The sequence below is a fragment of the Macrotis lagotis genome, chromosome 4 (genome assembly GCF_037893015.1).
Source record: "Macrotis lagotis isolate mMagLag1 chromosome 4, bilby.v1.9.chrom.fasta, whole genome shotgun sequence".
Lineage (NCBI taxonomy): Eukaryota > Metazoa > Chordata > Mammalia > Peramelemorphia > Peramelidae > Macrotis > Macrotis lagotis.
In genome coordinates this window covers 181,862,368-181,878,931 of record NC_133661.1, presented here as the reverse complement: position 1 = coordinate 181,878,931, position 16,564 = coordinate 181,862,368, and the positions used below count along the sequence as shown (strand labels likewise).

Here is a 16,564-nt window from a genome sequence, read left to right as displayed (position 1 = left end):
GGGGAAGTGGGAAATCTCAATGGTGATGGAGCAGGGGCAGCCTATGGGCCACCCTCCCCTGGTTTGTGGGCTCAATCCCCCACCCCCCAATTTTAGGGCACGAAAATTGACCAGAAAAGAAGATCTTGGGGTTTAAAGGTCTGAATCTCTCACACCTTAAAGGAGATGACTGCCCCCCCTTTTTTAAACTTTTTTATTAATATATTTTTTGTTAAATTTATTTTTGTTTTCCTGCAAGACTTGGTGTGAGCCGAGATGTTTGACTTCGATCCCAAATCCACGAAGTAGAAATTTGAAGTAAAGTCTTAGGGGGAAGGAAGTGAGCCAGGTAGAAAACAGCCTGGCCAGAAAAAAAAGAAGAGGGGGTGGGGGGCATTCCCAGGCATAGACATTCTTTGGGGAAGGGGGGAATAATGGGCAGCTTGCCTCTCTGCCTCATGCAGGGGAAGGGAGAGACCTTCAGCAATGAAGGAAAGAGCCCTGGCGACTTCACATCAACCCCCTTCTGTTTTCTGGGGAAATAGCCAATAACAGCAATTGCTCAACTTCCAACCAGGTGTTTCCTACCCCTCTTTCTCAGGGACTTTTGAATTCTACTTTCACCCTGCTCCATGTGCATGAGGGTTCCTCTTCCCTTTCAAGGGATTTTGACCCCAAAGAAATAGATCTCCAATTTGATCCTCAGAGAGGATACCTGATGTAGTAAATAGCAAATATGACCTTGAGCAAGACATTGAACTTCTCTGGCCTCTAAGCAACTCTCCAAGTCTATAATTTGCAAAGGAGGGTCCATCCTGCTCTGGTAGAGAGTATGTCCTCATCCGTGAATTCCCTAAGCCAATGAAATCACAGTTCTAGTTGCTATCCCTATCTTTTGACATCTTACCCTGTCCTCTGACCTTAACTGGGAATCCTGAGAGTAGCTCAATTTTGCTGCCTTTTGAACCTCCCGTCTTCTATCTAGTTCCATCTTCCAGAAGTCCTTCCCACCCCACTTCCTTCCCCCACCCCCAGTAATAATGGAGCACTGGCAGAGGTTCCCCTAATGCCATAGAATGCCTCCCTTAGCCCCTCTAATACATTATCAAGGCCACAAATAAGTCTAGACCACGTATAGATGATAGTGGTGGTGATGGTGGTAGGAAATTATGGGGGCTGGGGGTGGAGAGAAAGGAGAAGTGTGAAGGTTTGGGAGGAGGGGGATGGATTTTCAGGTGTTTTTGTTCTGCTAATTGTCCACCACCCCTGGGGCTAGGGAGGAGGGAGAAGAACTAGAGGCACCCTATTCTCCCCGTCAGATCTCTTACTAAGGGGAGGACAAAGTTAGGCAAGAACCAAGTTCACTGTCTAGAAAGTTGATAACTTGACAGATGCCCCCCCCCCCTGTACACTCCATCTCTATTCATTAGTCCTGCTTGTCCCCAAAGGAATATAATTTCCTTGGGGGGGGGAATGCAAGTGTTGGTTACCCTCTTCTGGAACTGGAGGAATACTAAAAATTTCCAAGCAAGTAGTCTGGGATAGAGAGGCAGAAACATAGGGGGTGACTTCATAGCAGCATTGCTAGTGCCCCATTCCTGCAGTCAGTCACCCCTTCTCCAGGTCCCCTCTCCACCTTGTTGGTAGGGGAGATCTCATATACCTCAACATTATGCCCTCCCTTATGCCCCCCCCAATGCCCACCCCATCTTTTCCCTATAGAAGTTTTGATCCCTGGGAGAGCTAGGAGGGTGTGGGTGGTGATGGTCTGACTTAGATTTGTATGTCTCAGAGAGTAACTCTGAGAGAGAAGAGCCCTTCATATGTAAACAATCTAGAGAGAGAAATAAAAAAGAGACCAAGTCAGAATAAGGGAGAAGGGGAAGAAAGCAAGAGAAAGAAGAGGAAGAAGAAAGTAATAGAAACAGAAAAGGAAAGGACAAACAAGAAAGGTAGAGAAAGGAAGCTACAAGATAGGAGAGAGAGAAAAAGGCAGGTTCAAAGGGAAGAGGAGATGGGAACCAGAGCCATAGACTGGGGAGAGACCTCAGGTAAGGAGCTGGGAGAAGAGGAATGCCAGGCTCAGGTCCAGCAGTGCCACGGCTCCCACCACCAAGGGGTTAGCAGCTCCCTGAAAAAGGAAAAGGGAAAAAAATGTCACATTCCTCAGAGGTCCTGGTGAAGATTGAGTCATTTAGCATGATGGGGGCTTGGTTTGAGGTTTGAGGAGGGCAAAGCTAAAGCTGCCAAAACCTCTTTGGTTCCAAGAGGGACCAGAATGTGAGAAGTCCTAACTCTGGGCTCTGCACAATATCCTTCCTCTCACAGTCCTCTTCTCCAGTGCCCCTGGGCCTCCAGTAGTCCTCTATCCTCTCATTTCTTACCCAGCTGTACTCTGAGGCATTTTTAACATCTTCACCATGCCCCAGGAAGCTCATTCTTGGGATAATCTCATCATCCTGTAGGATCTTGGTTCTCCACTTCATCACTACCCTCAACCTTTTTGATTGGAGAATGGGACTATGAACTTCAAACCTGCATTTAGGAACTCTCATTTCTCATCTGGCTACACTACTTTGGGCCTTCTCTGACTGACTATTCCACCATGATCCTCCTCCCTTTTTAATTTCTTTTTGTATTTTGTCTTGCTCCGTTAGATTCGAGGGCAAGGACATCTTTCTCTTTCCCCACTGCTTAGCAGTTTCTGGCTCATAAGATTATTGACTGTCCCCAACTCTTCACCAGTTCTAAGCAGATAGTACATGAGATGACACTATTGTAGTCAAGTACATAAAGGAAAGAGGTTGTGGTTTCTAGGAGGTGAAAAATGACCAGTGTCTATTCAGTTAGGAATCCTAGGGGAAACCTTTTCCTTTCTTCTCTCCTGCTTCTTTTTGGGAAGGAGGGGGAGGAACCATCCAAAGCAAGAAGGAAAGTTTTTTTTTAATTATTCTGGATCATCAAATTGGAAGGGGTTTTAGGAAGAAGAGAAGATATAGAAGGAGGGATGAGGAATTTGGAAAATTCTGCTGAGAATTTCATTGTGTCATCTTGGCAAGTCACTTGATACCTCCCCTCCCCCAACTTTCAAAGAACAGAACCTAAGCTCTGGAAAGATGCTTTCTAGTTCAAACCCTTCTGCAGCAAAAATTTTGCAAATGAAGATATTATAAACCTGGAAGATTAAAATGGTAAGAAGTAGATAAGCTAAGGTTAAGTCTGGAGCACCAAAGTCAAGGAATAAAAGGCTGGAGAGAAGGGACAAAGGAGATGAAACTCAAAGGGGGAGAATAGGAAGAGTTGGGCTGGGGTAGAGAGGCTGAAGGTCTGGGGTAAAGAGAATAACTCACCCGTTGGGCAGGTTCTTCAGTGGCACCTGGCTCCTCTAATGCCTCTGTCAGGTTCTCTGCTTCCAGAGCCCTTCCAGATGTACCCCTCAGTATGGGGATGATTGTAGGCTCAAGCCCTGGGTCTAGGGGAGGCTCTGAATGTGGCAAAGACTCTTCATCCTCTCCCTCTTCTTCTCGAAGGCTTCCTGAGCTGTCACTGGAGCCCCCAAGAAGGGGGGAACCATCACCAACCCCTGGACCCTGCACCCCAGCCTCATCCTCAGCCTCATAACCAGCTAGCTCCTCTGCAGGTCCACCTGGGCCTCCCCACTCCTCTGGCCAAGATTTGGGGCCAGAGATGTGACCTCCATTATCCCTAGAGGGCAAAGGACTGCGGTGGGGAGGGTGTCTCCAGGGCTGGCAGTGGGAGGCAGGACTGCTAGGAGGCTCTGGAGTGCCCTCAGAAGGGGTCAGTCCATTCTCATAAACCCCAGGGCTGTCACAGTCAGGCAGCTCTGTTTCAGTGCCTTCGGAGTCCTGCCTGGGTCTTCGACCTGGGGACAAAAGTGAATGAGGAATGAGGTCACAAATCTATGCCTGGGGGTAGGAGAAGTGACAGTCTTTGATTCCTGACATAATTCCATAATCTTTCAAATGAGACGTATAGAGGCACTATATAAATGCTTTCCCCCTTCTCCTTTCTTAAATTCTCCAATCTTTCCTAATTCACTCCCCTTAGATTCTTGATCCTATCTTAGGTACATTTAACCTCATTCTCTAATATCCATGATTTCACTTTATTCTCCAAACTTATTGATTTCATTTGTCTCACGATCCTCTCTCTCTCTCTCTCTCTCTCTCTCTCTCTCTCTCTCTCTCTCTCTCTCTCTCTCTCCTGACCCTGATTCTCACTCCATTGACTGACCTCATTTAGGACTCTCTAAATAGTTACCCCTAAATTCCTTCCAGGGATTTTTATTCCCCTTCATTTTCTTTCCTTTTCTCCCTGGCAGTTTCTCTCCATTGAAACCTCACCCCTTATCCCTGTCTTGTCAAGGCATGACAGAACTTCAGGGCACTACCACCACCACCACCATCCCAAAGCCCTTCACATCTCACCTGGTGCATCCAACATGGGTTGAAGGTCCTGGGCCATCAGTTTGGCCATTCGAGCTGCCTCCACAGCTTTTTCTGCTGTATTGCTTGCTGCCACTGCCTTCAAGAGAGCATCTGCTGCCCTGCCAGGACCAAGAACAGGGTCTTAGTGGGTCCACCTACCACTGCACAGCTTCCAACTAACCCCTTCCTACCTCATGATACAGCTTCAGATCATGAGTCCTCAGTAGTGACTCTCAGCTTAAAGCATATCCTCCCACCATTTTCCTATTTCTAGTCCACTTTTTACCTAATCAATCACACCTCCTCAGCCTCTCTTATAACCCCTTCTTACTTGTATGTTTCTCAACACTCCATCCTAGAGGAGATTCCCTGCCTTCCACTTTGATTTTCTTATATCTGACCTCTGATATAGTTGTTAACACACTTTCTTGTTATTATCACACTTCTCTCTCAATTCTTTTCTCTAGTAACACTTTATCATCTCCAGCCTCTTGAACCAATCCTTGTTCCTCAGAGGACTCCTCCCTATTTATTAGTCTATCCCTTTATATCCTTTCCCCTCTATTATGAAATCCCTCCATATATTATCACATCTTTCTCTAAAATCACTCTCTGTGCTGGAGAACCATTTCTTCTGCTATCATCACCCGACCCCCACCCCCCAGCTATTATCACCCTTTCTCAAATGGTGTCATCACACTCCTTCTCTATTATCACACCCCCTCTCTTCTTTCCACAACTACCTCTCCCTTTTTGATCATTATGCTTTTCCCCATCCATCATTATAGACCCATCCTCCCCTCAGCACCACACAATCTTTCTCCACAGAACATCATGAAGACTTTTGGAAGCAAGTTTGTTCTTTCTCTGCAGTTTTAACATCATCCACTCCACTTTCCACCCCAATCCCATTTTCCATACTACAAAAATTCACCATTCCTTCTCACCATATCTTCACTACCACATGATTATTTTAATTTCCTCTCTTTTAGCTTATCTCTTTTATTTTAATCATGCAGTCTCTCTCTTTCCTTCCCCAGTTCCAAAAAGCATGCTTTTCCAGCTTCCTGCTATTATCATATACTTTTTAGCAGGCTAAGATCTACCTTCTTTCATCACTCTATCATAATGTCTTTTTATTATATCCCTTCTTTGTTTTTGGCCTCTATAAGTTCTGCTGTCCCTTCTCTTCCGAGGTATGCACCATCATGTCACAACCCTCCCTCTTGTATTTTATTCCAGCCCCTTTCCATTATCAAATGTCTTTCCTCTATATTCCCTACCACTCCTCACTTTTATGTGCACTCCTCCCCCCACCTCCCATGCTCTGATATCACAGCATCGCCATTGGCTGCTCTCATTGCAATCCAGTCTTTGTTGGTTTATGAGATTTGGTATGGTTAGGTGGAAGAGTGTTGTGTTAGATGGTAGAGCCCTGGGTGTCTTCAGACACAGACTTCTGGGGCTACCTGGAAGAAGCTCTAATGCTGAGGCTCCCTTGTTTCCATGGAATCCAGCAGCCAATTAGAGCTGCCAGTCCTGTTGCTAGGGAGACCAGTCAGCCTCCTCCCACTGCCTTGCTAGCCATATACACAGAACAGTTGTTCCTGTATCATTCAATCCCCCTAACCAACCCAGGGCCTTCTCTGCAATTGGGAAGGAGCCAATGCTCAGGATTTTGGCTCTCTGTTAGCAGAGAGATCTTGGTATAAACACAGGTGCACAATGGTAGGCACAAACAGACATCCACCCTCACACATAGATGTTTACATACATGCTTGCAGATACATCTTTACATTCATACTAATCACAGGTATATTACATGAACTCTATTTGTTGTGCCCTTTTAAAAAGAAGATAAAAAAACCATTTGAATCAGAAAAATTAAGGAGTGATAATTCTCAAAAAAATTTTAGCTCCCAAAAGGAGTTTTTCACTTCCTTATAGGATTCTCCACATGTTCTTTTAAACAGCAAGATCTCATGGAAAGCTGAAAATATGATTTGATTTATCAGAAGTCAGTTTGCACACAATTTTTCAGGAACCCCATCTATAGGCTAAATAAAGGGAGGTACAGGAGATAATGCTGGGCCACACCTTTACAAATGAGTAAGTCAGCTTTGGTCTTAAGGCCTAGGTCTGGAATGATGTCAGACTTGTCAAGCCTGAATGTGATTAGAAATGGAAATTATTAACCAGACTGCAGGCCCATCCTTCTCTAGGCCCATGCTGTTCTAGTTTCAGAGGCCTCGTTGGAGGAAGAAAAGAAAGAACTTGGAAAATGTCAACAAAGACATTTTTGAATCTGCCACTATGCTGATCTATACTTAAGTGCATGTTTGTGTGTGTCTAAGCACATATATAAGTATGTGCATATATTTACATGCACACATAATTACACATATACCCAAACACTCACAGAGATGTACCCTTCTACGCCCACATGCACATCCACTGACACCCCCACCACAACCAAAGGCTCAAACTTAAACACAACACACACATAAGAATTACACATTGACCCTCTATTCAACTTATGTAATTTTTCTTACCACTCCTTTCTGTTAACTGCATCTTTTCCTCCTCCTAACCTCACTTCTTCCTATCTCTACCATCACCCCTCCCCCCACCCCAATCACAACCCCAAGTCTGCCTTGGTCTTAGCCTCCATACCTTCCCAGGGACTTGCCAGGCTTCGTGATCCTAACTCATGTCTTTTTTTTTCTAGACCCATCCCCTCCTCTATGGTTGTTTCCCATTTCTTTGGGCCCTACCTGGTAGCAGCAATCTCCTGGCGCTGGCGGGCTACACTTACTGCCCGACGGGCACCTTCTACTGCACGGTCCACCTTTTCCTTGACTTTACCCCTTCTCAGGGCCAGGGGTAGGAGGCTTCGCACCCGTCCACCTCGAACCAATCGGTTGCGTTTATACTTGCCCTCTTCTCGAGAGCCATCAGGGCGGGTCGTACGGCCATAGCCATGCCTCCTGTTGCCAAGCCACTCGCCCTCATAGCGCAGCCCATTGGAACGCTGGCTCACTCCAAAGCCGCTGCGCCGATCAGCCCTCCATTCTCCTGCATACACTTCAGTGGCAGATCCTTCTATAAGTGCTGGAGGGACAGGGGCTGGAGATTCACTGGCCTCAGAGCCTGGAGGCCCTGTGCTGCCCACTTCACTGCTCACCTCACTCCTCAAAGATCCCCGCTTGCTACCCAATGAGCTCCTGCGCCCACCTGTACGAAGGCCGCTTAGCAGTAGGGAGCGACGGAAGAATCCCCCAGCTACTGGAGTTCGTTTTCTGGAGGAGGCCCCATCTGGGTCACCTGGGCCTGCCAGCACAAACCCTCCCCTGGAACCGGAGGCTGGGCTACCCCCCTCATCACCAGGTAGGGGAAGGGGTATGGGTGGTGTTGGGGGGTCACTATGGCCTGAGTCCAGTGAGGTGCGGCGGGGTGAACGCAGCAATGCTGCTTGTTGGAAGGGCACACTTTGGCGAACCCCATAGCCATGGCGCTTGCCAGCTTGCCACTGGCCCTGATAGGTGCCTAAGGAGAGAACAAAGTGAAGATGAAAGGGGGAACAGAATTCTTTGTCCCCCACCTCCAACCCTATCCCTTCTCTCTACCCAGAGCCTTCCCGCTCCTACCCAAGTCATTTGGTACAAAAACAATAAATGTAAGATGTCACAGGTGGAGAGAGAATTGTTTATGAGGGGCAGGTGAAGAGTGGATGAACTAAAACAACATAGGAAAGAGAATAGACAGTGAATAGATAGGTGTGTGTGTGTGTGTGTGTGTGTGTGTGTGTGTGTGTGTGTGTGTGTCTCTATAGAGACAGATGGAAGGCAAGAGATACACAGAGACAGAAAACCAGTATGGTTAGTTAGAAGATGACATATGAGGTCAGCTATAGGTAGACCATGGAGGTATGATGAGGTTGGCGAAATGCAGGAAGCATATCTAGACGGAGATGGGCAAGGTGTGTAGGACAGATGAGTGGCCCGCTCATGCCCTGGCACCTCCGTCAGAGTAGGTCTCGGTGCCGTAGCCATCCTGGAAGCCGTCCTTCCAGAGTCCAGCGTAGCGCAGTCCTGAGGCACTTTCCCACACGCCACTGGGCCCCTTCAGCCCACCCATCCACTCGCCACGGTAGGTCCATCGACTCTTCTGCTCCACGCCCAGTCCATCGCGCTTTCCCTGCTGCCAGTGGCCTTGGTAGCTGTGCCCACCAGGCCCAGTAAAGACGCCCAGGGACTCGAAGCCATGAGCCCAACATCCACTATACTCTCCTTGGGCCCCAGGCCCAGTACACACGCCGTAGCCATGTGCTCGTCCAGCCTCCCAGCCCCCCACATAGCAGCCGCCATCATCAAAGTCGAACTTGCCCCCGGGGGACATGCATGTAGTTGGCGTGGCCTCAGCCTCCCTACAGCTCAGCACATCCTGGAGGGCCAGGGACCTGGGTGAGGATGTAGGGCCTGGATGCCTGGTGGGCAAGGGGCTGGGGAGTCAGACTGGGACCAGCTGGGAGTGCCCCAGGATGGGCAGATAGGGGTGGGCCCTCATCCTGAGTGGCTGGCAGAGAAAGAAAGCAGAAAAGGAGAAAGAGACTAAGTGAACACTCCTCCATCCTTCCCCCTTCCTAGTATGGGTGGCATTGATGTCTCTCTCTCTCTTTCTCTCTTCCATGCATTTTCTCGGAATAGTTCCATAAGGTTTTAGGGAAAATCAAGTGATTTCCCAATCCACACACTATCCACCTCTCTGAGAATTTTCCTTCCTAGGATAGGGACCCCAATCTCCATTTACCCCTTTCCCCACACCATCATTCTGTACCCTCCTAGAATTTCCCACCCGTCTTGCATCTTTAGCAAGGAATTCTACATATCCAGCTTTAAAGGAATGGGTGAGGACAGCAGCTTGGAGGAGAGGTTGGGGAGCTCCCAGAGCCAATGCTCCACCCCCTCCCCAATTGCTGCTAGCACCCCATAGCTTTTTGGCTTCACTCTGAAGCCAACCCAGGGGTGGTGGTGCAGGTGGGGGAAGGTTGCTGTCAACTGGCCAAGATGGGCAGGGGGTTTAGTGGGGCGGGCCAACTCAGGGCTAGGGGAGGCACTGCAGGGGAAAGGCAGGGGGTGGAGACAGGCATACAGGCAAGGAGAGGGGCCAGTTCTACTCACCATGTGGACTGGGGCTCAGACTGCCCCCCAGGCGCAGCGTCCATAGCAGGAGATTCCCCCACCACCCCACCCCAGCCAGCCCCCCTCCCCCTCTTTTCCGGAGAGGCTCCCCTAGCCCAGGCAATAATCCTAGCCCAGAGCAGCAGGACTGGCTCCCCTCTCTCCCCAGCCACAGAGGAGCAGGCTGGTGGGGGGGCGGGGTGGGGGGGAAGAGATGGGAATTGTGTAGGGAAAAAAAATTGCCTCTGATGGAGACAGGGAATCAGAACTGGGCGGGAAGAGGGAGGGGGCAGTCGTAAGGGGGGGTATTATTTTTAGTTGTTTTTTTTCCTTCTTATGGTTGGGGGAGGAAAAAAAATCAAAATTCCGATCCCATCCCAGCACAAATCAATGTTTGCTCCATCACAGCATCACGGGGAAGGCAGGGCCAGGGCCAGGCAGATTTAAAGGGGCAGGAAAAGAAGAGGAGAGGGTTGGGGATAGTATGAGATGCAGGAGAGAAGGAGAGACTGTGGTGGGAGGGAGAGAAGGAGGAGGCAGAGACAGAAAGAGACAGACTCCCACCAATGCCACCAATGAGTGGGAGGAGGCAGTGAAAGGAAGGGAAAGAGAGGCACAGAGATACCCAGGGCTGGAGAGCAACCCAGGGAGAAGGGTGTGGGATGAGGTGGGGGGAGGAGGGATGTGTGTGGGGGGGAGGAAACTGAGAAGAAGATGGGGAAGCAGGAGAGAGACAGAAATCAGTGGGGGGTGGGAGGAACATGCAAGGGTGTGTGTGGGGAGAAATACAAAGAGACATGCAGGGAATGGGAGCTAAGAGACACAGACTGAGACACGCACTGAGCTGATGAAGGATAGAGGGAGAAGGAAAGGAACAAATATCGAGACTGAAGGTGTGACATGAGGATGGGGAGAGAAACAATGTAGGGCAGGACAGAAGCAGAGACCAAATTTTAGGGAAACAGGACTGAATAAGGAGTGGTTGGTTACAGGGAATTATTTTGCCTTTCAGCTTTCCAGAATGCAGGCTAAGAGGGGTAGAAGAAGAAAAATCTCAGCCCTTTGAGCCCCCTTGTACATCAAGTAACATGGATACTTGGGTCTCCTCAGTACATCTTAATTGTTCTTCCTGAAGAGGAATAAAAGGAGAGCTTCTTAGGTCTAAGAAGGAGAATGAAAGCAGAAATCCTGACCACTTTCAACCAACCCCTTCCTCCCCTCCCTTTTTCTGAGGAAGTCCAAATTTGGGGTTCCATAGCTTGCCTTCCCTAGGATTTGCTGCTACATGCCCTGGGGTAGTGGGGGTGATGGGGGGGGGTCCAGAAGAGGTGTCAGGAGGGAAAAGGCTTATGGATTATCATGGAGACACTATTTGCAACCACTTCTTTCACCTCCTGACTTCTCTTTTTCCCCCTCCTCCACAAAACTAAACCAAATCAGAAAACCCCAGACAAGTATGAACACAATAACAGAAAGGCAGGGGGCATTTCAGATCCCCAAATGCAGACAAGGCTACACAGTACCTTCCCATTCTTCTTATCTTCTTACCCATTTGCCAAAAAACACCCCTATAGGGGTTTAGACCCACACATATAGGAATATGCCTCTCTATGAAGGGTATACACTCTCACTTAGGTGTGGTCATAGACAGACAGATAGACATACCCACTCTGGCAGGCACACAACAGATGTCACCAGCCCACACAGAAACAGAATGATGCATCCCTATCCACTTATATTCAGTTCTGTCTAAACCTTCTCCATACAAGGTGAGGAGGGTAATATGTTCCATATGCAAGCAACATGTTAAAATACAAATGTACTCGTGAATGTATGGTTTTAGAGTCAGAAAATTTTAGAGCTGGAAGAAACCCAATTCAGAGATGTCAAATATGGAGATCAAATGCAGTAACTCTCTTGAGGGCTACCAGAACCAAGTTAAATATAATTGGAAAATATTTAACAAAAAAAAAATGAAAATACAATAGAACACAGATTACATTACATTTTAAAAGTTTAAGGCAGCATACTGTGAGCAATTACTTATATAAGGATTAGTGGTCTGAATGCAATTTGAATTTGCTATTACTGTAGGTCGTGCCTTCTTGTTTTATAGATGAAGAAACTAAGGCTGGGGGTGGGTGTGGGGTGCGGAAGAGAGCACACAGTCAGTTAGTTCAGAAGTTGATTTAGAGTTCAGCATTCCTACCTTCTAGTCCACAGTTTTTTCAGTTGTACCATAGTGCTACTCATATTCTTTTTTAAAATTACATTTTATTTTCAAACAAAGATCAGCCTTCTCTTCATTCCACTTCCTTCACCATATCCCTGTGGAGAAACCAAGGAAAAACAAAACCCTTGTTATAAGTACATATTGTCATTTTGTATTGAACATGTCTAAAAAATACATCAATCTGTGTTCTTAGTCTATTACCTTTGTCAGGAGATGGGCAATGTTTTTTGTCATGAATCCTCAGGAATTGTGATTGTTTATTGTGTTGATCAGTTTCCAAGTTTTCTTTTATGCATTTTATGCATTTATATTGATAAGCCAAGATTCATCTTCTCACTTCACCCTCAGTCAACTTCCACCCCCTCCCAATTGAGAAGACAAGGAAAACAACCCATTTTACACACACACACACACACACACACACATACACACACACACACACACACCCCTATGTATAGTCTTTCAAAACAAATTTCCACATATTTTTCTCATTCTGCATTTAGAGTCCATCTCTCTGTAAGAGATGTAGCATGTTTTATCATATGTTCTCTGGAATACTTTTTTTTTTGCTACACAGCTAGGAAATTATTAAGTGTCTGAGGCTGGATTTGAACTCAGGTACTCCTGACTCCAAGGCCAGTGCTCTATCCACTGTGCCATCTAGCTGCCCCTGGAATACTTCTTGATAATTACTCTGATATGAATTCAATAGTTCCATCACATTTATAACAAAACTTATTCAAGCATACGTTAATTTATGGACACTCTTGAATTCTCATTCTTTGCCATCTCTAAATGAGTTATTAATATTTTTGTTTATCCTTAGAATTTGTTTTGCTAAAGACTAATTTTTTCCTTAATCTACTATCCCTCTTGTTTTCCTTCCCTCCTTCATTACTGTTGAGTAAAATATATTTCTATGTCCAACTCTAAGTGTGTATTTGTTTATATTCTTCCTTCTTTAAACAACTTTAGGTAAGAGTGAAGTTCAAGTGTTAGTCATTCCCCCTCACCCTCCACTCTTTGTTTAGATATCATAATTTGTTCCCCTCACCTTCCTTTTCCTTCTCCCCTGCCCAGTACATATGTGCTTCTCCCTTCTCCCATTCTTTTTTATCTTGCTTTCCATTTTTTTCTTTTCTTAACATCAACAAAAATATAACAGAACCACTGTTTCAAAACTGGAAACCACAAGTACCCAAAGCAGCTCATCTCTTGGAATCCTGTTCCAGTAGTCCCAAAGGGACTGACCTGAGGAGTCCTGAAGGGGGGCTCAAAGTGAACTCACTTAGAGAGGTGAAGACTGGAGCTCTCTTACTTCTCATCAACTCTATCTTGCCTCTCATAGAAGCAGACAGAGTCCCATACTAATGAATTTTAGGACTGGACTTAAGAATGTATCCCCCAGTGCTTAGTGCAATGCCTAGCACAAGGTAAATACTTAAATAGTTATTGAATTGAGTAGAATTTTTCTGCATAAATTATTCTTGGTGGTGGTTGCTAAATGATGTTTGATTCTGGCTATGGCTCTTTGATATTTGAATTCTTTCTTTCAGACTGCTTGCAGTATTTTTTTTTTTTCTCTTTGACCTGGTAGTTCTGAATTTTGTCTATGACATTCCTAGGAATTTTCTTTTGGGAGTTTCTTTCATAAGGTGACTAGTAGATTCCATTTCCATTTTGCTGTCTGATTTTGAGATCTGAGTAGTTTTAAGTAATATGATGTCTAGGTTATTTTTCTGGTCCTAGCTTTTAATAAACTTAATGATTAAAATTTTTTTTCCTCTTTTGTATTCTAGGTTATTTGTTTTTGCTATGAGATACCTTTTTCAGCCCTTTGATTTTCTTCTAAGAATATGTCTTACAGTCATTGGCTTCCATTTGGTCCTATGAATTTTCAGGGAGTTTGTTGCTTGGGCAAGGTTTTGTGCAACTTGAGCCAAGTGGTTAATTCCCTTTTCAACTCTTTCTTCCATGGCTCTCATTTCTTTTTTATTTTTTTTCTTTAAGCACTCTCATTAAAATTTTTTTAATTAAAAAAATGCAAACAACTCTTGCTTCATCTGTTCCAAAAATTCTAATTGAGCTTCTGACTACACTGTGCTTTTCTCTGAGGTATTGCTTGTAGATGTTTTGAAGACATTTTCTTTTGCATTTGTAACTTGAGCAATCTTGCCACTATAATATAGTTCTTTAGGATGGGGTTCTTTTTTTGTTTGGCCATTCTTTCAGCCCACTTCCTGACTTCAGACTTGATGTTTGATCTGAGTTTTACATCACTTCTGGAGGGAAGGTCTGGGCTAGTATTATTGCAGTTTTCTTTCTTTCTTAAAATTATTTTGTTTTATTTTTCAAAATACATGCAAAGGTAGTTTTCATCAGTCATCCATTTGCAAGTTTATGAGCTCCATATTTTTCTACCACTTCCCTCCCCCTTCCCCATGGTGGCAAGCAATCTGGTAAAAGTTGTACATTTACAATTGTGTTAACATATTTCCATATTAGTCTTGTGAAAAAGGAATTAGAACTAAGGGGAAAAACATGAGAAAGAAAGAAAAAATATAAAAGAAGTTTAAAAAAGTGAGCATAGTATGCTTTGTTCTGCATTCAGACTTCATAGCTTTTTTTTTTTTGGATTTGGGTGACCTATAATAGGTCTCTTAGGATTGTCCTTGTGGTGAGAGGAGCTGATATGTTGTTAATGTGTATAATGTTCTCTTGCTTTGACTCACTTCACTCAGCATTGGTTTAGGTACATCTTTCCATGATTCTCTAAAGTCTGGCCACCCATGATTTCTTTCTTTCTTTCTTTCTTTCTTTCTTTCTTTCTTTCTTTCTTTCTTTCTTTCTTTCTTTCTTTCTTTCTTTCTTTCTTCCTTCCTTCCTTCCTTCCTTCCTTCCTTCCTTCCTTCCTTCCTTCCTTCCTTCCTTCCTTCCTTTCTTTTTTTCATTTTTGCAAAGCAATGGGGTTAAGTGGCTTGCCCAAGGCCACACAGCTAGACAATTATTAAGTATCCGAGGCTGGATTTCAACTCAGGTACTCCTCTCTAGGGCTGGTGCTCTATCCACTGCACCACCTAACCACCCCCACTCAGTATTCCATAACATACTATAACTTGTCCAGTCATTCCTCCATTGATGGTCAGATCCTCAATTTCTAATTCTTTGCCACTACAAAAAGAATTGCTATAAATATTTTTGAACAAGTGGGATTTTTCCTGTTTTTTAATGATCTCTTTTGATATAGTATTGCTGGATCAAAGGTTAGCACAGTTTTATAACCCTTTGGCCAAATTGCTCTCCAGAATGTTTGGATCAGTTCACAACTCCACTGGCAGTGCAGTAAGTGTCCCAATTTTCCTACCTCCTCTCCAACATTGATCATTGTCTTTTTTTGTCATCGTAGGCAATCTGATAGGTATGAGGTGGTACCTCAGAGTTGTTTCAATTTGCTTTTCTCTAATCAATAAGGATTTAGAGCATTTTTTAATATGATTACAATTAGCTTTAATTCCTTCATTTGAAAACTGTCCATTTGACCATTTATTAATTGAGAATGATTTGTAATCTTATAAATTTGATTCTATTCTCTGTGTATTTTAGAAGTGAGTCCTTTAATCAGAAACACTAATTGTGAAAATTGTTTTCTAGTTTTCTGAGTTCCTTATAATCTTGTCTGCATTGGTTTTATTTGTGCAAAAACTTTGAAATCATGCAATTTATAATGTTCTCTATCTCTTGTTTGGTCTGTTGCAGCTTTCTTGAGAGTATTGAGTGTTGTATTATTCCAGGACATGGGGACACGCAAGCTTTCAGTGTTTCTAAAACTGTCTTATCCAGGATAAAGTCTGATTGCCACTTTTCAGTCTTTTTTTTTTTTTTTTGCAACTTCCAGACTGGAATTGGGTATGAGCAAGAATAGGCTGTTGCTGGACTCTGCCCCTATCAATACATTATTGTATGGAGGGGTAATTTTGGCCTTTCAGAGAATCATACATTTAGAACTGAAAGGGACCTTTGAAGTTATCTAGTGTAAATTTGTAGATAAGGAATTTGTAGATAAGGAATTGAGATCTAGAAGGGTTAAATTACTTGTTCAAGGTTACACAGATACTAATTTGCAGAGTCAGAATTCTAAACAAAGATCTCTGACTCCCAAACCAAGGCTTGGTTTACCCTGTGTTGCCTGATTATGCTTACACAAACCCTGTTGATCACACCTAACTTAAAAGTTTTCAAAAATGGTTCAGAAATTATAGATATAACCTGTTCCTTAGCCTAAATTCAGGAGGGTTTGCCACCAGAAGGTTGGCTACAGGGTGACAAATTTTTTGTCAGTCATATAATTCATGAATCTCCTTTCTTTACCATTGAAAGGAATATATGCATTGACAAAGTTATGTTCCTACAAGTATTATTTATAGTATTATTTATCTTTTATAATAGAGTTTTTATAAAATTAGTGAGTTGGACTAGAGGATTTATAAATCCTCTTAATTCATAAATATATGACCTATCTAAGTTCATTATATTATAAAAACTGGACAATGAACTGGGTCCAGAGTTCAGTAACAAATAGATATTAAACTGGATAACATTTGGGAAATTTCAAGTGTTTTAAGAGATTTCAAGTTGCTATTGCCATAAAAGCCTAGCTCTGTAATAGAAATATTTTCCTGTTGCTGCATGAACTGCAAATCATAGAATCCCAGTATCTCAGAAGA

General features: G+C 44.3%; 1 protein-coding gene across 1 annotated transcript in view; it reads right to left on the bottom strand.

The window, feature by feature from the left end:
* Positions 1-72: 72 nt before the first annotated feature.
* JPH4 (junctophilin 4) overlaps positions 73-16,564 on the bottom strand; it is a 61,301-nt gene continuing 44,809 nt past the window's right edge. Inside the window, exons 3-9 of the mRNA XM_074234832.1 lie at positions 11,817-11,935; positions 9,608-10,736; positions 8,447-9,002; positions 7,202-7,973; positions 4,428-4,546; positions 3,330-3,862; positions 73-2,110 (exon numbers count right to left, since the gene is read on the bottom strand). Coding sequence (XP_074090933.1) covers positions 2,027-2,110; positions 3,330-3,862; positions 4,428-4,546; positions 7,202-7,973; positions 8,447-8,825 — 1,887 coding nt within the window. The 5' untranslated portion in view covers positions 8,826-9,002; positions 9,608-10,736; positions 11,817-11,935 and the 3' untranslated portion in view covers positions 73-2,026. The remainder of the gene's footprint in view (positions 2,111-3,329; positions 3,863-4,427; positions 4,547-7,201; positions 7,974-8,446; positions 9,003-9,607; positions 10,737-11,816; positions 11,936-16,564) is intronic.